This window comes from Lepisma saccharinum, chromosome 3 (genome assembly GCF_977018435.1).
Source record: "Lepisma saccharinum chromosome 3, izLepSacc3.1, whole genome shotgun sequence".
NCBI classification, from domain to species: domain Eukaryota; kingdom Metazoa; phylum Arthropoda; class Insecta; order Zygentoma; family Lepismatidae; genus Lepisma; species Lepisma saccharinum.
Genome location: NC_139231.1, coordinates 98,624,531 through 98,652,438, shown reverse-complemented (window position 1 = coordinate 98,652,438; position 27,908 = coordinate 98,624,531). Strand labels below are relative to the sequence as shown.

At 39.7% G+C, this 27,908-nt stretch overlaps 1 protein-coding gene across 1 annotated transcript; it reads right to left on the bottom strand.

Annotated features, from left to right (window-relative positions):
- Window positions 1-6,258: 6,258 nt before the first annotated feature.
- On the bottom strand, window positions 6,259-27,508 carry LOC145985618 (histone-lysine N-methyltransferase SETMAR-like). The gene is made up of 3 exons (XM_083119688.1): window positions 27,292-27,508; window positions 6,717-6,964; window positions 6,259-6,609 (listed from the first exon to the last, which is right to left on the bottom strand). The coding sequence occupies exons 1-3, from the start codon at window positions 27,506-27,508 to the stop codon at window positions 6,259-6,261; spliced, it is 816 nt and encodes a 271-aa protein (XP_082975814.1).
- Between the last annotated feature and the right edge of the window lie 400 nt (window positions 27,509-27,908).

Below are 27,908 nucleotides of genomic sequence, written 5' to 3'. Positions count from 1 at the left end.
ACACTTGGTGATGTTATTGTGGCATTTGCTGGGTTAAGGGCCAAGATGTACAGTTTTGAAACATGTAGTGGCGCTGTTGCCAAAAAGGCCAAGGGCATTGGCAGAGTGACTGTAGACAAAGAGCTTGAATTTTAACATGTGTAATTTGGCCAATTCCAATATCACAGCCCCTACATAAATAGGGCGTTACCCCCACACCCCCTATACGCATTCATGGCGTGGTGCTAAGCACAGGGGAACACTTTACTTTACCTTTTACATAAATAGGCTTATCAAACATAATCTTTGTTTTTTTCATGTTGAAAAGTGCCATATTTTCATCATAAATTCCTCTGTAATTGAAATTAGGCTTTGCAATCAATTTTTTCTCCGGCTGGGGTCAGTAATTATTTTAACATCAATATGTTTTCTGATATTTTCAATAGTTTTGCCATACACTGAATTTACCATCAATTTAAACAAGGTCTTATCAAATTGGCTGATTGCAGATGTTCGAAGCTCTGTGTTTGTATCAATATATGGTTTCAACCATCTTGAGTGCCTGAACCTCAAAACTTTTCCAATTTTGGTCACTTGAACACCATGATTCATCAGGAACTGGAGGTTTTTGTAATATATGACATAATCCTGTTTCGGCTCTTGAGTCATCATCAATTTCTTCTGTTTAGAGCCAGGTGAGCACTGAACCTCGGGAATTGGGGGCAGATCAGAAAATGTGTTGTGTAAATTATCTGGAATTGTCAGATCAACCTCTAAGAACAGGCCATAGTTACTGTCATCAAAATCCTGAAGATCTTCAATATTGAAATCTTCAACCCCCTCAAGCCCTGCATATGGCAGTTTTTTCATCATGGCATAACCATAGAGGCTGTTGGCATCTACATACAGTATATAATTTGATGGCAGTGCTGGATCATAATCAGTAATATATTTGTTATTTGCTCTGGCATATCTCTGAGAACATTGCACCATGCCTTCTCTTATACATTGTTCCATAAACAGATACATATCTTGATCCTGGATCAGATCCAATTGCATTTTAGTGTTTAAAATCATTGCAGACCATGCTAGGCCCGGAGCACTGTAAAAATACATTGGATCCAGCTTATAATTTTCCATGGAAGATTTTCTGAATGCCTGCAATATATCAGCTAAGAGGGTCACATCAAGTTTTAAATAAGCCTTGTGATAATCACCAAATGTCTGGCATTTTAAATTGTTCCACATCAATTGGGCATGGTGATAATCATCATCAGTGATTCCAGATCCTCTGATTTTGCTGTAAAACTCTTGTTGTGGTGGCAGGGGACACTCATCAAATTTAGAAAAATCTGTAACATAATCATATGGATATACACCCTTCCGCCTAATTAATTTCAGGTCCTGATTTGGAAACAAAGCACATGTGATTTTGAATTGATCATCAGATAATTGAGTGGCCAGTGTAGCCAGGCTAGCAGACAGAATTCTGTACGAATCAAGAAATCTTAAGTGAATAGGAACACCATTAACTTTAATTATTTTGCTAATGGCAATATATTTCTCATTATTTTCAGCTAAAATATTTAAATTCTGCTTGTCAAACCCCTCGTACCTGATGAAATGATGAAAATCATAATTGGATGCACCATGGCAAAATATGGGGACAAATTTTGGTCTCTGGATCTTAATATTACAGCTATTACACAGGGCCATTAAGAATTTACCATCTGTATGAGAATCGTGATGAACCTTGATATTTGCATCTGAAAATTCAGAATCACATACCGGGCATTTTTCTGCATTGTTGAAATCTTCAATCTGTTCCTCTGTTAAAGGCAACATGGGTTTTGATTTTAATAAGACATTAGATGCTATGCAACGGCACTCATTTTCTATTCTTTGTGCAAATTTTTTGATGGCATCTGCTCCCATGTATAAATCTTCTTTACTAACAACCCCATCCTGTACAACCACATAATAAAAACTAGAAGGTTCATGTAACTGGTATGGTGTAATTGAAGGTTCATCAGGATCTGGGCTTCAGAATGCAAGGGGTTTGAGATTTGATTCAAAATCACAGACTATATATGCTGGGTGTTCCAACAGGGCTTCAAATTTTTTGAATTTGGCATTTTCACTTGGATTAGGCATCACCATATGAACAGGTTTATGGTTGCCACAGTATTTCAGATGCTCAATTAACTTGTTTTTAGCAATTTCTGCATTCACTTCCCGAACCCCATTTATTATTTTTTGACCATCAAATACAGTCAAACATCTTCTGCACAACTTGAATATTGTATTGGATTTGTCTAGTTGTGTTCTCACTAAAGCTTCAAGACTGTGTATCAGAGTGTAATGATATGTGCCATCTCCTTCAATTAAGAGCAGATCAATCGGAACAGCAGAATCATCATCAAATGTACTGATTCTGAGAGGTGCTATTAAGCAATTGCCACGGCCAGTAGAACAAGTAAATACATTAATAGGTAATTGTTTACCATTAATATCCCGGGCCTTTTTTTCAAATTTATCAATATTCTGAACAGACATTGGATATTCTAAACCCTCCATTGCTTCATCAAAATTGTGTTCATATTGTTTATAATAAGTTATTCTCTCAGGATTCCTTGAAACTGGAAACAAAGCAGCTAAAATACACCACAAAAAGCATTTCTGGTCGGTATTTTCTATATTAACCACGGCTCTTTTGTTTTTAATATTGGCAGGTAATGGCAGATATGTAGAACCTTGTAATGGGCTGAATTCAGAAATATTAATATATAACTTGTGTCGAGAACCGCATAGGCTCCATCCAGACTCTTTTGCTGCAAATTCAGAGTGTTTAATATTTAATTGATCTATCAAACTGCTTATTATTTTGTCTAAATTTGCATTTGAATATACAGGTACAGTTTCTGTTATGTGGGGCTGTGTAAATTTTGTGCCATTTGGCTTCTTATATTGTGTAAACAATTTGAGGGACAGCTTATAAGAGCCATTTTGTGCATTTAGAATTGCCTGCACATCAGAATTTATACTGTTCAAAAAATTCTTAATACCACATTTTTGCTCTGATTTAAAACAGTGATCCCTTAATTGGCCGTTAAAACTGCTGTTCATAGCGTGGCTGTTTTGCCGGTCCAGCATTAAAAGGTGTTTCATGCAACCTTTTCAGACCAGATGTAGATGGTTGTGGGGGCAATGTTGATGACTGTGCAGAACAAGTACCTTTATGTTTATATGTGAAATATTCCAGATTATATTTTCTATGGCATTTAGGGCAAATTTTTGTGGGAGTTCTGCATTTGTCTGGATTACAATTCCTTTGATGCTTAGCCCAATTGGGGCTGGATATATTCTTTTTGCATTGATTACAATATTTTTGATTTGGCATTTTTGTTGTTGTTTATTATATACAATTTCTTGGGATTCAAATCAAAATTCTATGCTTAATAAAAAAATATCAGTTGGGTTCAGTAGTGTGATTTAAATACTTATTGTGTGTGTGTGTGTGTATGTGTGTTAATATTTTTGGCTTTGGTATTTATATAAAATTTCTTGGGGTTCAAATCAAAACTCTATACTTAATAAACCTATGACAGGTTGTCAAAAATTCTGTATATTAAATCAAATAGATTTGTAATTCAATTTATACAAATCTGCAATATTTTTGTGTTTAAAAAATATGAGCAGCACTGCAACAACACACCCTTACTCTTCAACAACTCTCACAATACTGGCTGATATGCAATGCAAAATCTCTTTATATACCCTAAGCACGGACCACATTGAAAATATCTGAAACAATAAGCCAATCAGAATATAACACATCATCACTTTATGTCATAACCAACCAATCAGAAAACAACACATGCCTAAAGCATAATATTAGGTAATAATTTGTTGCAAAACATGATGCAATATAAATAAACCAGAAATAGGCCACAAGTGGACCGGAAGTAAATATGTGTGGGTGTGTGTGGGTGTGTGTGGGTGTGTATGTGGGTGGGTGTGGGTGGGTGTGGGTGTGTATGTGGGTGGGAGTGGGTGGGTGTGGGTGTGTATGTGTGTGTGTGTGTGTGTATGTGGGTGTGGGTGTGTATGTGGGTGGGTGTGGGTGTGTATGTGGGTGGGTGTGGTCAAGGTCAAGGTCAAGGTCATCTCAAGGTCAAGGTCAAGGTCAAGGTCAAAATAATCGAAAAAATAATCGAAAAAATAATCGAAAAAATAATCGAAAAAAATAATCGAAAAAATAATCGAAGAAATAATCGAAAAAATAATCGAAAAAATGGTCAAGGTCAAGGTCATCTCAAGGTCAAGGTCAAGGTCAGTGTGTGTGTGTGTGTGTGTGTGTGTGTGTGTGTGTGTGTGGGTGGGTGGGTGGGTGTGTGTGTGTTAATACATTTGGCGTAGTTTTAGGTGTGGCCAAAAAAAATATCAAGAGGGGCATATTTTTGACAAGCTTATGGACAACAATCTCACAGAAGTGCCTTTTGTAAGTGTAGACAAATCAATCTGAGGGGGGTCATACTTTCTCAGGAAATTCCCGAGGGCATTTTTACAAAAATCTTGGATTAGACAGGGTTCCACACTTGAGCAAAAAGCTCGTATGGGCATGTTGAGCTTGTTTTAAGTGTAGCCAAATCTGCATGAGGGGGGTTCATACTTTCTCGAGTTTATAATATTGTATTTTATACTACTCGGTCAGCATCTCCCGTGCGAGTCTTGCCTCAACCGCCGAGCTGTTCAAATCTCAGATTGTGAGAAAATTGGCAGTATTGCAGCGAACTATATTCTGCGCGCACGTTTGGGTCTGCATATGCGTAAAGTTGCTGCAAATTTAACCTGTCGCGGGGCTTAGTAGTTTGCTGAGCGAAGAAAAAGTTTAGTCTCTGAGCAAAGCTTACTTTATCATCATCAAGTATCAGGGCTTCATTTCTTTTTTGTTCGCTGAGAAACGCGAACAAACGCCCTCCAAACGTTGTGTGCTCCTTAGGCAGGATTTTAACATTCCATTAAGATGCAAAACAATAATTGCAGATTTCCACAAAATATCTAGAGGTTTTTCTCATATCTTGCTACCCTTTCCTTCTACCCCTCGAAAAATAGATCTGATATTAAGATCTGTTTACTAACTTTTTTATTGTTTCTTCTGTTTTTCCTCTTCTACAAACGCATTTTTGTTGAGGCATTTAATCTGTTTATTAAAAGTAGAATTCTTTAATACACGTACATAGTTTATAACATCAGAAACAATTATGATGTAATGAGGAATAGAATATTTAAATTTTAAAATTTATGCATTCCAACAACAGTTTTGTCTCGTCCTTGAAACTTTTTCTGCAATTAATCGATGCCTTCTTTCATAAAACATGAAATCGGTGCATTTAAATGCATTTTTCAGTTATATCTACTTCCTTTGTTTACTACTCATGTTCGAAAATGCAGTATTATAGTAGGACATGAAACGATTGAGTCTCCCACAACCACCAAAACTGCAAATAAAGTAATTCTAATCCGATTGACTTGTGGTGCATGGTTTCGTTTGTCGTTCAACAATGAATACATACGGCTTTTTTTTGTTTTGTGTTTCATATTTCTTTTGTCTTTTTCCCGCGCTTTCGTGCATGGCTGTTGTTTGTCATTGCTATCTGCGGCCCGATTCGCTTTTGTTTGGCCGTGCATGTTGCGCCTTCCTCCACAATCGCCGGTGCTTCCCCCTACCAGTATATCCAATGCAGCTCTCAAATTATATCCAGCTGCTGATAATGAGGATACAATTATTCCCAGAGCTCTATGAACGGGCTGTCAGTTTCCCTTCTTATCGAGCCATCCCTACCGGCAAATTACGTCCCCCTGTTCTATCTCATGTTTGTGCCCAAATAATTGCCCCCATCGCACAGATTTCAGTAAGCCGAGAGCGGCGGTGATTAAAAAAGCCCCCTCTCCTCAAAAAAGACTAACGGTACCCGTCATTTGCAGTATGGAGAAGATGCAAGATTTCTATCAGAGAAAGTTGAGGGGTAAAAGTATATTTTTGTACAGTCATTAATATACATATGTAAATATTGCTAACTTCAATCAAATCTTTATTTCACAAGGTGGAAATGGTTGACGTTCAGAGTGAGTACCTTTTCGCGATTTCACTTTTTTAATACCAAAACTAAATGCTTATGCATTAGGAAATACACTGATCCATATATACGAGGGGCGTTCAATCAGGGACTTTTGAGTTTATAAAATAAAATAAATTTCAACGGGTGGAAACTGCTTTTATTTGTCGACATATTCCCCTGCTACATTTATACACTTATTCCATTCTTTAACTAATGCCTGGAAAGCTTCGGTATAGAAAGATTTGTCAGTACGTTTGAACCATTCTAGAACAGCCTGCTTCACTTCGTCATCACTGCTGAAATGTTGACCTCCGAGGAATTCTTTTAGGAGTCCAAACAGGTGGAAATCACTTGGCGCTAAGTCCGGACTGTAAGGGGGGTTGGGAAAATAATTCCCAGCCATTTCCTGGAATGATTGCATAATGCGTTGAGCGGTATGAGGTCTTGCATTGTCCTGCAGAAACAGAACACCCTTTGTGATGAAACCAGGCCGTTTCTTCTTCAGATTCTGATGCACAACATGCAGAACACAACAGTAATATTTACTGTTGATAGTGACACCACGGGGTAAAAATCCACGTGAATAATCCCATGGTTGTCCCAGAAAAGACTTGCCATCACTTTACCTGCTGACGCAATTGTTCGAAATTTCTTTGGTGGTGGTGAGTCCGCATGCTTCCACTGCTTTGATGGTCTTTTCGATTCCGGAGGGAAACGGTGAACCCATGTTTCGTCACATGTAATGATGCATTCCAGGAAATACTGGCCTTCCCTGACATAGTGGTCCTTCAGTTCAGTACAGACTTCAACTCTTCTGTGCCGGTCACAAGCAGAAAGCTGTTTTGGTGCCCAGTGTGCACTAACTTTTTGAAATAGCAAAATGTCATGGATTATTGTGTTTACTGTTCCTACCGAAAGATTGCACACCTTAGCAATTTCACGATAGGTTATGTGACGATTGTCAATGATAAGCTGTTCCACGCGCTGAATGTTTCCAGGAATAACTGCTGTGAGTTGGGAACCACCACGACCGGGATTGTCGGTGACAGACGTACGGCCGTCTTTGAAGCACTTGCACCATTCAAATGTCTTACTGCGGCTGAGTGTGTTATCACCGTACTGTGCTTGCAGTCTTCTCTAAATTTACGCTGGTTTTTTGCCATCCTTCACTAAAAACGTCATCACCACACGCTGTTCCGTGTACAAGTTCGCTGCTGTCCGCCATCTTGAATACTGGTCTCTGGACTGACTGTGCAATGAACACCGCCTACCAGTATCAGGACACAGTTGTTTTTATATATATATATATATATATATAAAGAAAGTCCCGGATTGACTTGAACGACCGTTGTATATATCTTGATTAAACACTCATGTACTTGAAACAAATCTTTATGTTTTGATAGATGTTGTCAGTATATTATTTTGCAATGTGGTAAAGTGTTGAGATTCGTAATGTTTACAAAAAAAAAGATTAGGAATTGTTATGATTTTTGTAAAAATTTAAACAAAATTCAAGGATAGAATTATTAATTCTGTTTGCTATGATACCACTTTTTGCTTAGATAATATCAAGATTGGACCTACAGTTTAATGTGGTTTCCAAGCCACCTGTAATGTGACATCGCCGGTAACCGAACCCAGGATCCCCTATTTACAAACCGATAATATGCTATCGGAGAAGCCCCTAAACAATAAATTGCACATGGCCTTTTAATGGTAATACCTTAATATAATTTACTCAAACATAACTACCAAAATCCATTTCATAATTGAATTTTTAGATTCCCAGAATAATTCATTTCACATTATTCTTGTATTCATGTAAGTCACAGGCCCTACTGGGTTGTAATGATCCCATTGAAAGGTAACATTGTACAGCCGTGACCGTACTAACTACATACTTTTATGTGTGCATTGCACTATCAAATAACTTATTATATTGTGTGTAATCTTTTTCATGTAACGCACTTTTAAAATTCTATATCCGTCCTTAAGTTGTTATGCACCTGTTTCCTTCAGAACATTTAGCTCTCCGAAGCAGCTTTATTACAAAATGAGTACCAAATCCTTAACGAGCACCAATGGAACAAAACATCAATAAGCACTAATGTAGTCCCGTGCATCACACAGTTATAAGGGTGAAGCTTTACCTGACAACCCAAGAATTCTCATTCTTAATCAACTAGGAATTTGATGGCATGGTTTCATGGTTTCCCCCGATCCTTTCTTCTCCAGTTCTTTCTACTCTTAATTTCACTCGACTACGTCAGTAGGAATCGTGGCAGTCCAAAGAAGTGTATCGGCTGATATTCTCCACAATGATGTCAGTTGCCTACAGTCTACGCGATGAAAAAACTGAGTCCTTAAGGCTCCAAATGAAGGATTTGTGAGTGCAGTATTCTTGCTTTACCCTCAGTATGCTGGATGTAAAGTTGCCCAGCCCCTATTGCTAAACCGTTATGGCTGTTAACTTTGGCAATACAAAACAGAAACAAATCGCTTCCATGGTAACGAAACGTCCTTGCTTGGCTCAAGGACCAACACATCTTTCTACCCGCCTACAAATTTGGCAAACTGACACAGAGATCGGAAATATTTTCAATCAAATAATATAACATATTCATCAAATTACAGTGTCCGTAGACCTCCGTTAGGCTATATGTTAGTCAATAGATTCCACTTTCATATTTGATGAAGTTCATGATAACGTAATATACCCGCTCGGTCTATGAATAATGTCCCTGACAGAACTTGGCAAGTTCTGTCAGGGTCATTATTCATAGACCGAGCGAGTATGTTACGATAATATTGTATTCAATATATTGAAATAAATATGATGATATACTAAAACAACCCAATAATAAACGACAAGTGCGGTGAGGAGAAATTTAGCATTGGTATGATGTCATTAAGTAACAACCTAAAATTCCCATTTTCACGCCACTTTCCGACACACAACCCAAATAATTTTATAGGATATGTTTCTCCAAAGAAGTCGAGTGCTGCAGGGAGAGGATTTCGCACAAGCGCCAAATAGTATTCACGGACGACACCAGATAGCATACGGAATTGAGAGCTTCTTCTATAAGTATCACGCTCGAACAGACAAAACAAGCGGTATGCACTCAAAGCTCAGTAGTACACGTATAACCGTAATTTGTCTGTGCTAGTGTGCCCTCAAATATGGATCGTGAAGCAAAAGACGGAGTGAAATTGAAACATAAGTGAACAAAGTCATCATCTTCATGTTACAATGTAGTTTATTTTATCTTACGAATACACAGTGATATATAAAAATTAAATAGATGATTGTGGGCTGAAACTACCAAGGCTGATATTTTTCATGTATGTGTATATATTAATTGTCACATTAAAATGATATTCCATTGAATAGGCTCGAGCGTACATGAGCATGGGAAGCAAAATATAAGAAGAAAATACAATGAACTGGTAAGAGATAAAATTGCCATGGGAGCAGAATAATACCTGCTAGATACAGAGCTAAGCCTTAAAACCTTCATACCTAACATTGCCTATAGAAATCTCTGTAACAGACAATTTCTAAACTAGCAAGCCTCACAGGAGAGACAGAGTCAGGATTTTTTTTGGGTAGGGGGATAAAACCTTCAACGAGCAAAAAAATAGAGTGTAGAAAACTGAGCGGAAGATAGTACCGAAATAACAACTTGCATTGTAGTGTGATCACTATATCCAAAACATAATATTTTTATCAGAATATTATTGGATATATTAAATTATGTTTCAAAATATGTACGATTTTAGCAGTATTGTCCCTAGAATTTGGCCAAAATGTGGTGAAATTTGCGAGAAACACTGAAAATCGCGTAAAATACTAAATTTGCATTAATTTGTGATTATGAACATTAATGCTTCTGCATATAGGGCACATGCAGAGGCGTGGCGTGCATGTAACCGGTGTTACCGCAGGTAACAGAAAAATGTAAAGAAATTAGAAAGTTTTTTTCTTAATAAAATTACAACATTGTTAAATAAGTTAACCTAGTGGAGTGTATATTGCAGAGGACATTTTTTCTGCAGCCGACAAAAGCGAAGAGACAGGCCGTTCCGCTATCCTCAAGAGGCAACAGGAGGAAAGGGCGCCAATGCAAGGGAACAACGGAGAAAGACTTGAGGAGGCAAGTATGCTACGGGGTTATTCATATGCCTGTTTAGGGGCCCTGTTGTCGCTGCGGCCTACCGGATCAGCAAGTATTGTAACACTGGATTTCCAGAAAAGAGCTAAATCCCGCCTAAAACGGGGATACTATTTCTCTGAAGCAACAAGAGCTAGACTGCAAAGCCAAAGCTGGATTTAACTACAACTGAAACCATTTACGCAATAGACGAAAATATAAGTACTTGATGCGATTTGTGATTTGGACAAACCTTGCTCCAAAACACGAAGTTGGCAACAGTAGAACGCACATCTGAACTTCCCTTCCACCGCTAGAGGAAGGGGATTCTGTCGTCTGCTCACCGCAGAAACATCAAACTCACCCGAATGTGTGGTTCTTCTTCCCCTTTCCATCTCTTTGCAAAGAAACAGAGATGGTTGACAAGGCTCGACTACTATTCACTGGATTTTCGCGGTAACTCTCTCATGAGTGGTTGTTCTTTCTAGGAATGATTGTCGCTAAATAAATCACTGAGCGGATTGCAAAATAAAATAACGAAATGATCAAAAATCCAGATCAAAGGCATGTTATTTTTTGGGGGGCTGGGTGGAGATGATAACGTCTGATGACCGCGACCGGTAACACTTTTGAAAAAGTCACGCCACGCCACTGGGCACATGGTACAACATTTATAAGTCATTCCATGCAAAATCAGCACAGATATGGGCAATTTTCTACCCGACCATCTCATACTTTCATGAGATTTGTGGAGTTCGAACTATGCATGAACCTTAGTAACTGTGAAAATTTTGAGTCTTTTGCGTCTTAAAAGTGGAAAATTATTCAAGGTCAAAGTTCGAAGAAATTGCCCTTTCTGAGCCCGTTTAATTATCATAAATGTGCTGTAAATATCTGGTATAGGAAGCTAATCTATAGGCACAATCTTGATTCTATGAAAATTTAAAGTGGTGTAAAAACAAGCAGAATTACGAATTTAACATGAAAACAAGTACAAATCTAAAAATGTTAATGTCCTTTTCTAAATCGGCGCATTAAAAATCTTAAAGAAAGTTACTCTTGCATCTGTGAACATTCATTGTAGTAGTTTAATTTATCAAAATTTCGGGATTGGCTCGAGCCCGGTTAGTTAATGCCTGGCTACGCCAGTGCGTCACATCTAAACACCATAATAGCCTTTCCCTGAGCTGCAGAACAATGCTTAGTTACACTGTAATGATATTAAGGCCAGAATAGCAGGAGAGAAAGAGGTAAGGATGTGAATATCGGACATCCCTCTATCCCCCCCCCCCCCAGTAAACAAAAAAGCGAGATGGAAAATTGACGCAAAGCCATGCGAAAGTTACCTATAGCGTTCCACCGGGCTATTTTACCCACTAAAGGACCCCCGAACGAATATGACAGACGAGTGAACCGGCTACGAGATGTCATCTCCCTGCATTGTGATGATATGCATGCATGCCCCTGGGTCTTCTCTCCCCTTCCTCTTCCCTCTGGTCCTTTCATCCTCCCCCCACCCTCCGACCTCTTCGGAAAGGCGGGGGGAAGTGGGGGCTCCCTCCCCACGTCACGATGTTTGTGAAGCCGCTCCGGGCATGATGTATCTGTGATCTCTAAACGGTTTTCGCTCTCCCTTGCAACGCGGAGCACCCTCGTCCATATTTGCTGACTTCGCAAAATGTCCGGAATGAGTGAGGGGGGAAGGGGGCACTCGCAAACTTTCTCCGGTGACTAAAGAGGAGGGCGAGGGTCGTTTGAGAGGGACTAAAAAGATAAAGAATTATGTTTAATATTTCGAGAAATGGGTCTCTTGTTCGGTTTCCTGAAGTATGTACCGAAATTATGAGCTGTGTTGTATTCATTCTCTTTTTCTCTAGTATGTCTTGTATTTTACGCCGCTTCTCTAATTCGTGGTTTGCTCTAGACCAGTGTTCTGAACCGCTGGCCCGCCACAGGTTCTCCTGAAGTTTGCGACTTGCAGCTCAAGCTGGGAACCACCTGAAAAGATACGTTTCGATTAGAGGATATCCTTTGCCGCCAATGCTGGGAAGAAAGCCTGTGAGAAGATACTATCACGCGTACAGCCACTAAATTAGAATTTTTACGATTGGGCTTTTCTCGACTTAGATCCGAAAGGTTGAAGCGACTTGCAGCTCAGCACAGCAATTTGCGTAGCAATTTTCATTAACAACTATATTGAAGTTGAAATGTTGTAATTAACTGGAATTTTCGATAATGTAAAAGAATCCATGAAATCCAATCGTTGTCAACTGTTTCAATCTAATTTTAAACATGTCAACACGCCTAGTACTTGAACTAATATTACCTATGATTATACCATAATTTAATAATATTAGATTTCAATTTTACACATGAATTGACGAATACAATTTAAAAATCAGAAAGCTATTTACAAGCGAAATTTTTGCGATCGGGGCATCGACTTGTAAAAACCGAATTTGCCGGGCCGCATGCTCACAACCACTGCTCTACATGAGATTGAATCCAGAAGGGTTGAAATGCATCGCACAAAAAGCAATGATACATCCATTGTTTAACAGGGTTCGAGCCTGAGACCTCTTGCTTTGTAGATCGTAGGCTGCAATTCCTACACGGAGGAAGGTTTCATTTTACATTAAAAAAATATATATAAATAAATAAATTTATTTACATTTCCCCTTCGGTGGACGTGGATGAACACATCGAGTGGATCGCGGGATCAAGTCCTGACTTGGACATGGAAATTCTATGTGAGCATCTCTTCATTTATTTCATCTCATCGTCATTCATACAGACGTGCATTTTTGTGTTTTCTTATCTCTTTTCGGTGTATTTTTTCAGAATCTGTGATTTTAAAAGCAAGTGAGACTAAGCATTAATATAGTAAGGAGTTTTTAAACAATACAAATTATTAGATTTGTTTACTCATTAAAGAACCTTGGCTTGCATAAGACAAAAATTTATCATTAGGTAACTGATTGAAACTTCAAATATACTTGTAAAGTACAAAAATTGCGAGAAGTAAGGGGTGATCCTTACTTGAGACAACCAAATGCAAACCTATCTTCCAAGTAGTAGAGTCTGGACTACATTCGTACAAACTATCAAGATTTTGGCTCACGGCCAATATAATCCTCTATTGGGTTTTCTTTGTAATTGTTCTCTCATCACTTTCGTCTTATCACTTTTCATTCGAATCCTCTCGATTAACCAGAGTGACAGAAGAGCTAAGAAAAACAAACAAACAAATCAAGATCTATTTTGTATGACGGTGACCGAGAGACATTTAACATTTTGTTATTTCATTTCAAGATTAATGAATATGGATAAAACTGACTAAAAAGACTTCAAATTATATTTACTATTAAACACTTTACTGGATACATTGTCACGGTATCTTGTGACATGTGAAACGCAGTTCGATATAAATTATTTTTGTTTATTGATTCATTTTATGCACAAACATGAAAGTGTGAGGTTTGATCTTATTTTGTGAATAAACTTGTATCCGAGCCAGACGTCGGGAGTTGGGGACGAGTTTTTCTTGAGTGACAGCCGCCGCTTAGAACAGGACATTTTTGCACCAACGCGGAGATAAGGAAAGATTATTTTCGCCGCTACCGGGCTTGGGTCGCAGCAGGCGTTCGAACCCATGTTCACGGATGACCAGGAAAACCAGCTGGAGCACAACTCTGCAAGGATCCAGGACGCGTCGCCGACCGCGCCTTTCAAGACAATGGACAGAGGTCATTTTCCATCCCTCTGAAACAGAAGCCAAGCCACTAGAGCGTCCTGTTCAACGGAAGAATTCGAATCTCTTATATATAGGCAGTACTATGATTCCACACACAGTTTTTACCCGGATTTCACCGAGAGAGCATCTCCGCGCTACACTCTCGCGTGATTATTGTTTTGTGTCCGTGAACTTTGTTTCCTTACGTACTGTGAGCGACTTGCGGATAGGGAGTTACCAGTGTGCGCCTTATTTTGGTGAAGATTACGCGGTGATTTGTTTTTGCCAAGCGTGGACTACATAAGGATGGAGGGCTAAAGAAGATAGAGAAGGGGGGCGTCGCTTCCCTGACGCCTGCAACGACGCCGAAGCCAGTCAGACGACGCCAAAACCAAACACTGCCCAAAGCCCGAAGGACGCTTTCAGATCGACGTCCCAACCAAAGCCCGAAGGACGTTTCCAGATCGACGTTCCGACCGAAGCTAGTTACCAGAGAAAGAGAGGGAAGGATGATACCAGAACGACGCCCAAACGAAGCCCGGCACCAGAGAGAGATGATTGCAGATCGACGTCCAATTGATGCCCGACACTAGATTTATTCCGAACCGGCGCGTGACCACGTACACCCGACGCTAGTGACAAGAGGAACGCCTGAAGTTCTGAGGAGGTGCAAGTACACCAGATCGTCGCAATTATTCTTCGTCGCGATCGACCTCGGAGGACAATTTCGCCACAAAGGAACCGTGTGCAAGTCCCGCGTCCAGGAGAGATGAATAACCACGCCATGTAGCAGAGTCTGGTACAGTATACTTCAGAGGGTCTCATGTACATGTAAACGTGCGTCGTTAGTATCAACACCGTACAGTTAACGCCGAAGTCTCACTTATTCGCAAAGTTACTCAGGAAACCCCGAACCTAATCCCCGCATCTGATAGTTTTTGGTATTGTTATAAAAAAGAGTCATTTCATGTTCAGATGTGCTAATTTAATTGTCTGCATTCAGGGTTAGAAGCTCCATTTCATTTCTTTAATATTTAGTATAAATTGTCAAAGTGTGCTCCATTTCTTGTGTAACCGACCGCCCCGTCGCGCCATTTAATTTGTCAATAGTTGACTGATGAGTCCTTTTTAATTGTGGAAAGCGTAGTTGTTTTTATTGCAAGGTCGTGTGCGTGAAATAGTATTATTTGTTGCATAGTGGTTTTTAAGGTAATTTTTGCTCGCGCCGACGATTGATTAGTGTATTCCGGCAGCTGGAGTCAATTAAGTTTTTGCATCACTATGTAATTGAGTAGTTGTTCTCATTGGACGAGAGAGGCTTGTGTGTAATACCCCCGTCCGAGAAACTTGTATAAAGTCGTGCTTACGACTCGATGCACACGTTCATTCGAACGAAAGATTTAACCACGCCGACCCATTGTCTTAGTTAACCGCTTTCCAAGGGCTGGCACTTAGGTTAATTTAAAAGAGCACAGGAGCTGGCCGACAAATGCCCTAAATTCACATAAAGGTTTAGAAATTAGAAGGAATGATATGTTAATGAGATCCATGATTTGTATCCATACTTCACATGTAAAAATACCTCATGTGTGTGAAAGAGAGATAGAGTGAATGTTGTGAGAGTGAGGAGGCTTTGTAAACAGTTGTTGATTGCAATATTTTTTTGTTGTTACAATATATATTCACTTTTTTACCGTTCGTCAGTGTTGTTATTTGACGTTTTTCAGGTACCAGATATTATGCTATTAGTGTTTTATGATTGTTCGAATCTACATATCAAAGGTAAACAAAACAGTGTAACTTTTCAAGGTATTAATCTCCGCCTCGCAATAGTATGACAATAAACGACCGTCTCAGTACCGAACTTGATAACTGGACCGTGAGTCACGACCGGTTTCCCGTACACATAACGACGTTTGGCCCCGTGCCGGGGTATGATTGACACGTCATTTCGGGGACCGTGAGTGCACTCGTTACAACATTTATAAAAAAAACTTGCATTCATGAAATAAATTTGAATTAAATATATTTTCAAGTATTTTGAGTAACTTTTTGCACTGCAAACAGAAACTCAAAATAACAAGTAAAACACTATAGCAAATATAACTCTGCACGAAAAAAGAGAAACGGCATAAAGAATCTGAATTTGCAACTTTCCTAATTTCTCGGCTAAACTGTCGAGACATTAAAAATCAAGTATCAGATACAATTAGTGTTATTTTAGAATTTTGCTGTGCATAAAGAATGTCCCTACTTAGAAAATGCAGAGCGCTTCAGTTTTCTTGGTTGTTCAGAAGAGCGAGTATTTTCCTGTCTTGAGTTGTGTCGACATTATTGGGCATTGTTTTGTTAATGTTCAAGGCACACAACTATGCCAGTTTATAGATATCGCCAAAAGAATGCACGCTAAAGTTTTTGAGGCAGGATTCTTTATCTTGGTGAAGACGATTTTTTTCCTCATATTATTTGCCATCGGATTCTGTACCATTTACTCTACTGCTATTCGAATTAATTGGGCTATAACAGATTACTACCTTACGTAATTACTTCCAATTGCATTTTATATATTTTTCTCCAACGGCGGGCGTGTATAATTGGTTCGTCATCATTTGTCAAAGAAAGACTATGGTGTACACTTCTGGCGGTGTTTTGCAATTAGAACCATGTAGCTAAGTATCAATGCTCTTTCTTGATCATGAATTGCCTACTTCCGTGGCGGAGTGGTTAACATAGAGCTCTACGACGTCAGGGGTCACGGATTCGAATTCAGGCCTGGGCATGGGTGTTCTTTGTGAATGTCCCTTCATCAGTTGCATCATATCATCACTCATTCTCATCTTCGGGTTTAGCCAAAAGTGACACAAAAGTTAAGTAAAATAAAATCAATCTTCATGAATTATGAATGAATGGATCCATTTGCACAGCGTTGGCAAAATTATTATCTAGGCAGTTTCCTTAAAAATCCTGCACAATGAATGGAGAGAGATATTGATACAACCGCCGCAATATCAACGCAGTTAGTATTAACGTTCAATTTTTTGTTCCCAAAATATTTACTTTGTCGTCTTTTGTCCTTTTCTTGGCGACTTCTTTCAACAGCTTTAAAGAAAAATCTATTGTTCGCCCCGAGGCGGGCAATAAGCGGTCTCCGCAAAGAACAAGGAGGGAAGAAAAAAGAAACACAAAAAGGGACGACCGATTTCCGGTTTATGAGGCTCAAAGAGGACATAACATCTGGACAGGAAACTGGGACGTTCTCTGCTTTCTTCTTTCAGCCGGCCTATCTTCTACTAAGTGGGGGATGGAGGAGAGAAGAAAAGGCAAGCATCACATTCCTGAAAGAATACAGAGAAGCCGTTGTCCTTCACGGGCTTATAGCTTGGTGACGTCAGGTTTACGAAGTGATACAGCACGAAAGGCTGCGTCCCCTCCTTCTCCTGTAGTCTCCAAGGAATCTGCTTTCAGTCCCATCGGCCACGAAATGAATTTTTAGCTTTTTTCCCTCCTTTTGGCCACCCACTTCCATCCCCTTCCCTCTCTCGACGTGACGGCTTTTCCCTTCAGAAATGTCATCTTCTCAGATTGAATTCGATGTGCAAAGTAAGTGGATTGATTCGTGCAATGAGATCAAAGGAATTTAAAGCTTTTTATATCTGCTGATCTACACGCTCGACAAAAGATCTTTAATCTGTTATAGCACTCTACAACACTCCCGCCAAACAATATGATCCAATAAGCATGCCTATGGAAGTGTCATACTGACTGCCAGCCCCAAGTAGCGGCTGACCTTGAAAGCTATTAATTGCCACCAATCGTCTTCGTGCGCGCCTTCTCCGGTGGCGCTGTAGTCTCAGTTGCAAATTAGACGTCGCACGGGTAACATCGCTTGTCGTGTAGCAACATTACCAAGCGTATTTCTGCTTTTGGGAGATTTGTTGCCATATTTCGTACTTTATTTAACGTCGCTGTTATCTCACTTATTCTATTTGCGACTTTGAGGATGAGTGGTGATTAGATCAAATTGTCATAGTTGCAAAGTTGACAGTCTGATTACGTTGAATAACTAAAGTGTGTAAAATAATAGCCATACGCGAACACCAATAACGAGACAAGTTCTAGGTTCACACGAGACAAAATCAAGAACCGAAAACTTTCATAGTTCACAAGACGAGTCTATGCCAAATCTTGTTGCGATATCATCCCTAGGTTTTGATACATGCACAATATAAGGCTGTCAAGACTATACAAAAATTTTTAACATATGAATGATTAGATCTTGCTCAATATTTCTCACACATATAAATACAGTTAATACACATGTTCTTTCACATCTCTTCCGCCAAATCACAACGTTCTAACAAATCTCTAAAAGCACCTCGCGGACTCTAATAAGAATAATCACACCCGGAACTCTATAGGCAGGAAATCAATACATCGGTGAATAAGAAATTTCTGTCACCTCACTTCCTTCTCCCTTTTTATTTATCTCCGCAAAGGAGGAGAGGAAATGGGGAAGCAAGGCTGCCAAGCGACAAAAAAGGGACATAAAATTGTCAAGGAGGAGGGCGATATATCATGCAGGCGAAGCGAGACAAGGTTGTAGCACTGCAATCACATGGGCTCACATACTCGGCAGGGTTGCCCGAATAGGAATCCGGAATAATCGGTTTGTGGAGAAATGCCACACAAAAACTGACGAAGACATGGACATATTTAGGATTTATTTTTATTTTTCAGTACACTTTATGCACAGCTAGGCTAATCGGGATTGAACCTACATTTTAAAGTTAGAACCGAACAACTATGTGCCGAACTCGGGACCTCTTGATATCAGACAACGACTTTACAACTACGCCATCGGATAGGCCCGATGATGTTTGCTCATTTCAACCTAAGTTACGTCTGTATTAAATTCTAATGAGTTTTCTATTGAGAAGTTAGTATAATCGTAACAGTACTTCTTGGCATCAAATGATAATCAAGTGACATTCTTAGTTTCATCAGTTGGAAATAGCAGAATTGTTGTTATTCTAAAACTTTTGCATTTTTCTATTTATTTTGATGTTATTTTCATTCGTAAACAAGTTTTTCATACAAAATTTATAAAAGAATGTAATGATCTCAGCTAGAAAACTATACGTGTTCTACTTCATTTTTACCATTCCTATAATAATAGTAATAATAATAATACTAGTTATTGTAAATATATTATTATTATAGTTATATCTTGTCTGCAACTTTGAGGATAAGTTTGTATTTCTTTTAAATTGCCAATTGGCGGGATACCTGATTGAAACTGATGGAAATCCCATTGTGGCTGCCATATCAACACATGCATAATACCTGAGTGGATAACAATATAGCATTGCTATCAATAGAACTCTCATTTATACCTGGTAGTTAGTTGCTCACATCTCAATTCTGGACGCAGTTCATGTCACACTTGCGATCTTGAAAGGTAGTCTTCAGTCTATTTCAGATGCATTTTTAAAAAAATAACAATTAGAAAATGTAAAAAATAAATAACTCTCAGATATTTTTTCCAAAGTTTTTGGTTTTGTAGTTTTATAGTGTACCATATTGAAACTCGTTTGATTGCGATTGAAAAGCAACACTAAACAATCACTGAGGTGTGGGGGTGCTAGAAACATGTACACAAACTTAAATAGATGTTATCTATGTATTACTTTTCGAAGTTGCATTGAATTTCGATAGGAATGTATAGTATGATGATTACTCAAGAGATGGCGTTAATGAAATGAATGACAGCGTCACCATGCGGAAGGCAGGACATTCCAAGAAAATGGCGGAAGCACGATTGTCATTCGAGAAGAGCAGTATTTGTGAGTGGTTCCAAAACATGGCACGAGAGAATGAGGAGTTTCTGGGGAAAATGATTTGGTCTAATGAAGCACACTTTGAAATGAATGGTATAGAAAATCGACGTAATTGATGTGTATTGGGCATCTGAAAATTAACACGCTCATGTAGAAGATGATGTCAATTTACCAGGCCTCAACGTCTGCCTTGGACTCGTCTTCGTTCAGTGCATGTAATAATCTTGGGAAAATCTTTCCATTTTACAGTTTGAAGAATGTGTCGTATGCTTGTCTTGATAACTCTTATTTCACGTGCACATTGTTTGGTAAACTTCTGTAGCGAGTATGTAAATTGTTCCTACACTATAGCAGAAGAAACAGTACTTGTTGTTGTGAGAGGACTTTCGGATTTTTCCTTGTGCAGATCACACACAGTACTATGCGTCTCGAACTTATCACGAATGAATGCAATTAGTATAGGCTTGTTGTAGGTTATGTTGCATACTCACGCCTTCTTTGTTGTACTTTCAGAACATTCTCGAATTGAAAATAACACTTCAAACTGGTCTTGCACTCTTCGAATGACGACTGTGCTTCCGCCATTTTGTTTGACTGTCCTGCCTGTCGCATGATGACGGAATCATTCATTTAATTTATCTTGTGCGAACATCATACCACACATAGCTCCTATAATTCAATTCAGCTTCGTAACAATGTTTTGCACTTGGTAAATTCTAGCGCAAGTGTTGCCCAAACATCCCTTCGGTTTCTTTGCACCAAGAAGTCACAAAGTTTTTGAAGGTGAGGCTTCAGTTCAAGTGTCGTTATCAGCACCACACTCCGTTTGCTAGCTTCTAGATTCCACTCCATTGATGAGAGGCTGCGTGAGCCCGAGAGCCGCTTGTGCAGAGACAACAAAGCAGATGAGGTCGAGATTTAAACCCGCATGTTCTCACCATTCTCGTTTAATACTATCTAATCGACAGGTCGTTTCACTGTCATTGTTCTCAATGTAATCGAAACTCAATGTGCCGATAGACGTTACTTTAAGTTTGAATTTAAAATCTAAAGTTTGTTCTATCTGAACAATCATGGTTCTAGGTAATGTGCACAATATGGATGCCAACAATTGTACTTAATTTTGCAGAGTCAATTTTCGAGGTTTCAGCAGAATTGGACATCGAGAATTTTCTCAGCCGCTTCTAGGGTGAACTCTGAACAGAATCAATGTAGTGGAATATTTTAATTAAAACGCCGCCAGTTTGGAAACGATCTTCTGGTAATCCAACTCAAAACACTTGCCCCACGTATCGCACGTGATTAGCAACGTTTTAAAGCATAAGAGTTACGATATGCTGCAAACCTGTACACTGTACTGTGTATGGCAGGTGTATTGAATGTTGTAATTTCTGACAATGCTGAGAATTTTTCGTGTGTTTCCCTCAGTTACTCAAGGTGAATTCTGGGATGAAACATTTGATACAGGATGCGGATTATTATAATTTCTTGTCACTTTCTATTCTCTTTATTCATTTCATTTTCTATCCACGTTCCTAATCTGTACAAATAAGCAAATTTAACTCATTTCTTTAGTATCTTACCTTTGCATTTTCTTTCTTTTACAATGATTTTCTGTTGCTTTATCCTAATCGCCGCAATAAGGATGAATTACAATGATGAAAGATGCACACACAAAGCGCATCCTGGGACCTGAAACAGGAACCTTCCTTGGTGAGTTCACGGGCACAGGGGTTGTTTGGGAGGCAACTTGAGACTGGGCATAACCACGAGTACAAGACTCACCTGGAATCGAACCGAGCTTTTTGGGGACCTCCTCGACGACGTAGTGGCAACGTCGTGTCCATATAATCAAGGGGTCCCATTTTCGATGCCTGGTGGAGACACGTGGTGGTTCCGATCCCAAACTTTGGGTTATTTGAGTACAACGCAATAACGCGTACCGTCTCGCCCAATGGTTTCTACTTGTATTTCTCTTGTATGATTCGCCGTGGCTTGGTCAAAGTTGGCAGCGCCAAAGCTCCAGAGGTATTGGGTTCAATTTCTAGGTAAGGCATGGATGTTTGTCCTGGTAATGAACCATTGCAAAAGTCACAAGGAAAATGGAGACGAAATATGAAGGAGTGTGAAAGTAGAGAAATTTGGATCTTCAAAAAATAATCAGTGGAAGTTGTAACTGTCAGGCGGAATCCCGGCTTCATTTCCCAAGGATATTGTCGTTAATCTCCCTGCTTAAACTACCCTACGGACACCTATTCATTCAAAAAGGGTCCTTAGATATTAATTGCAACTGGGCGTTCTGCTGAGATCAGGATTGTGCTGCACCATGGGTTCTTGATGGACGGTGCAATGCCCAAACAATTGGACATTAATGATATTTAAGTTATGAATCCTCCGACTTTACAATGTTGATAATCAAGATCTTGTTAGGGACACGGAGTGTTTATGACAGTGCACTACGACGCCAGGGATCCCGGGTTCGAATCCAGGGCTGGCATGGTTATTATTTGTGAATGTCCAATCATCAATTTCATCATATCATGGCTGATCCTCATCTTCGCGATTAGCAAGAAATATCAGAAACTGAAGTAAAATAAGACAAATCAATCAATTAATCAATCTTGTCAGAGCTCTCCAGGTAATAAATACTATTATAACATCTTCAGTAGAGATTAGTTTGTACCTTTTACGGACATAATATTTCATCTTTTATTTTGAATGTACATTTACTTTAATATTAAGATATATGATGATGTACGCCAATAAAATGAGATGACTGACAGAACAATAACAAAACACACATGGACAGGCCACAATACAAATTCCACAGGAAATTATGCTGGCTGTTAGTCCAGACGCCAGAGACTCGTTAGTCTGCAAAGATACAATCCAGTGTGCACTGTGTGGAAATGAGGGTGACACTTGAGTACCTTCTAATTACAAGAGTATAGTATTCCGGTTGTCGATCTCCAACTACACAGTGCAATATGTAACCACTACAGTACGGAGGCGGTATGTTATCTATGCATGACGTAATGAGGTAATTTTACCAATGCGTTTGTATTTGTCTAAGCAAGCTCCGGTCGTATATTTAGGCTTCTCATGTTCCACATATTTCAACCTGTGTGACTCAATATATGTATTCGTAAAAGACTCTTTTAGGTAACTGGAAAAATCAATGGACGAAAGCGAAAATTACAACATTAACCAATCACCGACCTTCCACATTTTAAGTGCATACGTAATGGTACTTAAAGCAGTATGACATGAACGTATGCACTATCCAGTGTAAATAAGCTAGAGGTCTGATTGATAGATTAGGAATTAAATATTAATAGTAATGCATTTTTTACTTACGCGTTTCATTTGTGTGATGTTCCGACTGATCTATATGTTGTCAAGCCGACTGATTCGATGCAGGGTTCCAAAAAGGAAAAGACAGATTTTCTATCTAAATCCAAACTTTTTCAACTTGTTTTATAGGTACACGGCCGAAGAGACGACACAATGTTCGTATAGGACATCCACGTAGCCCATGTGATGGTTAGAAAAACGTACAAATAGTTTTAGCTTATGTTTTAAGTCCACTTTATCCACAGAAAGGCTAATTGGGACTGGACCAACAGTTTGAAAAAGGATCCGAACCACTATACGCCTCCACCAGGTTTCGAACCGGGGACTCCTTTATAACAAGGCGATTACTTTACAACCACGCCATCGCGGAGGTCAAACCAATCGCACAGAAGTCGTTCTCCTACCTGGCAGAGGTAACCTGAAATTATCTCGCAACGAAGGACAATATCAGTACCAGCAACGCGCGGGGCTGCCGTTTTCTACTTTATCTACAAATTCTGAACTCATACAGAATATTGTTATAGTAATCTCTCTTTGCCGGCCTCCGTGGCGGAGTGGTTAGCACAGCGCACTACGACGCTACAGATCCCACTACCAAACACCATGCCTGGACATGGATGGATGTTCTTTGTGAGTGTCCGTTCATCAATTTCATCATAACATCACTCGTGCTCATCTTCGCGATTAGCCAAAAGTGACAGAAATGTGACGTATATCTCTATCTCTGTCTTTCTCATATATTGAAGCGTGGCATTATGTTAGGGATAATAGTTTAAATCACTCTTAAATGGAAGAAAAGTTATGTAAAATCATTTCAAATTAATCAACTGACACTGGGATGTGGCTCAGTAATGAGAGGTAAAGACTCAAATTTTGGGTCTCGCAGGCTATGGAGATTGGAATCAGAAGATATATGCATGACGTTCAATCACCCCTTTCTTAATGGTCGTACTTGGACCCTTGGTGGTGATTCACGACGTTAGGAGTCGAACTGGTGCCTTATTACTGATCTCGGAGATGACGGCAAGTACAGGAGGGATCGTCGGTCTCGGAGACGGGTAGCACAGGCTGACGGAGACACGAGAGTACTTGGCTGGACATCGCAAAACTTGGCGTTCCTGTAGGGAGTATTCTCCAATTCCCGGGATCTGTTGTGTGTCTTCTCAGTCTCCTGACGGACTGGACCTACTGAAGCTGCCGATGACCAAATGCTGCTTCGTCGTGTCACTCGTTGATCTCCCCGGTACGTCCCGGCGTGTCTCGGTGCTTTACCTCATCATCATACATCATCATCGTTGCAACTAGCGAATATGGCAGAAAAGGGAGCGTGTTGGGCAAATTATGTGTTGCAGCGCTATATTGTACTATTGGTTTCATACTCATTGTTTTGGTTTGGTTTGATTTGGTGTTTTAAGTCCACTTTGTGAACACTAAGGCTAATAGGGACTGGACCTACAGTTTAAAGTGGGATCCGAACCACTTGTGCCTCCACCGGGTATCGAACCCGGGTCCCTTTGATGACAAGGCAACGGCGCTACCACTGCGCCATCGGGGAGGCCCTATTGGTTTATATATGTCTCCATTTTCATTCCCATGTTCTTTGTTTAAAATTTAATGGTGCAAGTTTTCAAGTGCGTATATTTCTTGTCCACTTATATTTATAATGTCTCAAAATTGTATAACTACTAATTGTAATAAATGTATTTTTCTCTGATGTAAAATTGTTCAAATGGGAGAAAATGCTATGAAAATGTAAACCGCAAATTGTTTCCCCATGTTATTATTTGATTTTTCTGTCACTTTTGACAATGAAGATGAATGATGATATGATTAAATCGATGAAGGGACACTCACAAGGAACATCCAAACCCAGGTCGAGATCCGATCCGATCCCTGGCTTCGTAGCGCGCTGTGCTAACCAGTCCGCCACAGAGGATGGCCGTTTCCTACATGGTTCGAGATACTATTTACTGTAAAAAAAACATTACATGGAAAATGTCGCTCTAAATAACCGTAAATTTTAGAGCAATTATATTTTGCCTGTTACTTCCAATTCCTTATTAAGGAATCGATGAGTAACCGCTGGCCAATCATCCACGACATACGATAACAGTGCAGGATGCGGCAACACCGATTGAAAGGAGGCAAGTGAAGGCCTGTCCCCTGCATTCTCTCGCTTTCAAAGCATCGTTCGCACAATCTGTTCGCCTCATCCTCTCCCTCCTGCAAAGCCAATTCTCCAGCTCTCTCAAGCCAGCTGCCGGTCCTCGGGGAAGATGAATAAGAGGGAACGGATGGAATAAGAAAGATGAAGAGTGCTTCAGAGTGCGACGGGAGGGAAGCGGTGGAAAAAGCCAACATCGACATAATAAACGAATGCACGATAAGAATTCTGGGAGATTATCGAGGCGCGTGGACCGTTCACGAGGAAAAGGTGGGGGAGCGAAGAGGCGACATTGTCAGCGACGAACCTACAAACGCACTCAAAGTGTCATCCGTATGAGACAGATTTATCAGTAAGGTATTGATGTCGCTTCTCTTTTGTTCCTCCCCTAAACCTTTCGTGAAAGGGTACCGAGACGATGCTAGATCCGTGTATCATTTCCAAGTTCGAGACAATACCGAGACAGTACAAAAATCGAGGCCAGATCCTTGGAGACTTCTCAAATAACCAAATTCTCGATTCCTTTTAACATATCTGCCAGAATTTCGAATAATAAGTTACTAGACTTCTGAATAATAAACACTCAATGTCCTGTCACAAGTAAGGACATTAATACGATATCAGTACTTCCACTAGCATCTCTTAACCAAGACATTTTAGTAAATACGAAATACAGGATTACCTCTTTCGTTCGATTGATTGATTTTTAAATTGTGGACACGTCAGCATGTAGGCTGCGTGTGCCCATCACACAAAATTGGGACAAGCTAACTAACTCTTCTTAAACCCGAAGGTTTATGGATGCAGCAACACAATCCTTCTCTCTGTACCTATCGTGGACAAGGTCAATCCAATCTTTTCCACCCTTACCGATTTCCATGACGTCCATCTCAACGTTATCCCCCCATCTTCGTATTGGCCTTCCTATAGGTCTCTTACCATCAGGTTTCCCAACAAGAATCCTGTAAACTCTTCTTCCCTCTCCCATTCGTGCAACATAGCCTGCCACCTAAGCCTTCTTGATTTAAAAAATCTAATAATATCTGGACATGAATACATATTGTGCAGTTCTAAATTTGTAATCTTCTCCATTCATCTCTCCTCATCCCTTTCAGGTCCAAATATTTTTCTAAGGATTTTATTAACAAACCCCTTAACTAAATCAAAACTGAGAAGAAGGTCCTAACAACAAAATAAAAAGTATTTTCAAAAATGTGCTGACACAAGTTTTCTAAAACTTAGATTCCTTACGAACAACTAAAACTATACTGTCCCTGGCCGGCCTAAGTGGCGGGGTGTTTAGCACATTGCGCAACAACGCTAGGGGTCCCGGGTTCGAATCCCAGCCTGGGAATGGATGTTTGTTAATGTCCATTCATCAATTTCATCATGTCATCACTCATCCCCATCTTCGCAAATTAGCCAAAAGTGGCACAAAAAGCGAAGTAAAATAAAGCAAATCAATCAATCAATATACTGTCTCTGACGGTTAAATCTCCATGCCACAGTTAAATGCTGGGGCTGTAAAAGCTCACTCCGCACAAATATGGGCACAGGAGAACACGACCCCACAGAGGATTATGCTGGCCGTGCGGCCAGAAGACAGAACCTCATTCGCCTGCACGACTGCAGTTACAGAGAAGTGACGTTGCTTTTTGGGTCTTCTCTTGTTCAAACCATGGTCAAGGCACAGATGTAACATTGTGTTCGTCCCTCCAACCTTTTCATCAGAACAGCATTTACCATCATTGTAGCGTTAAGCCAAGAGATAAAAAAAGTGACGTAATATAAGTGAAATAGAAAGAAAGCATCTTCTTGTGTTGCTCAGAGCACGGTAACATTTTACTATCACTACCTAATTGTGACGTTCTCTTCCGGTAAGGATTAAAGCATTTCGGCAACTTGTCCAATCCCTTTCCGCGTTAGAGCTCCAAGATTCACTTACGAAATGTAATTGTGTATCTTCTTATCCGTTGCGTCTTGGCGACTATCTCCCATTCGGTGAATTTCACCCGTTTCTTCTTCGATCCTGTGACGATCATAACCTCGGTCAGGTAATTCACATCTCGATCTTCCTCGTAGAATCCATCCAAGATGCTCGAGAAGATACTAGAATCCAGAAGTGAGCTTTGCAGATGCACTAGGTATCTTGGTAACCCCATTGTCGGCTGGACAAAAACTTTTCAACAAGATGAGTCGTTATTTATGATTAATATTGCTATCCAAACCGCCGTTATTAGGGAGCATTGTATTTCCAGCATATCTTTTGTTTTCAATACGGTAAATATACATATAAATGTCCACATTGAAATAAACTTGAAAACTGTAAATAACTACAGGGGATGGACAAAAATATGGAACCACCACGACATCAGAACGGGTGATATCGACGCAATTTTTCCACTTGAAATAGGACGAGGTGGGACATTCTTTTGTTTTGTGCCGTGAGATAGGACCCTGTCGGACTCGTAGGAGTCGACAGTTGCACTGTAAATAGCGTGCAGTGCAGTTGATACTGAATCCTGTCCGAGCTGACACTGTTTCAAAGAGGGCAAATTGTTA

Coding starts and splice junctions, on each gene's coding strand:
- LOC145985618 (XM_083119688.1), bottom strand. CDS start 27,508: ATGGGGTTACCAAGATACCTAGTGCATCTGCAAAGCTCACTTCTGGAT. Junction 6,965..27,291: donor AAGATACACAATTACATTTC/GTAAGTGAATCT, acceptor TATTTCAAAAAG/TTAGTGCACACTGGGCACCA. Junction 6,610..6,716: donor CGTCAGCAGGTAAAGTGATG/GCAAGTCTTTTC, acceptor GTTGTGCATCAG/AATCTGAAGAAGAAACGGCC.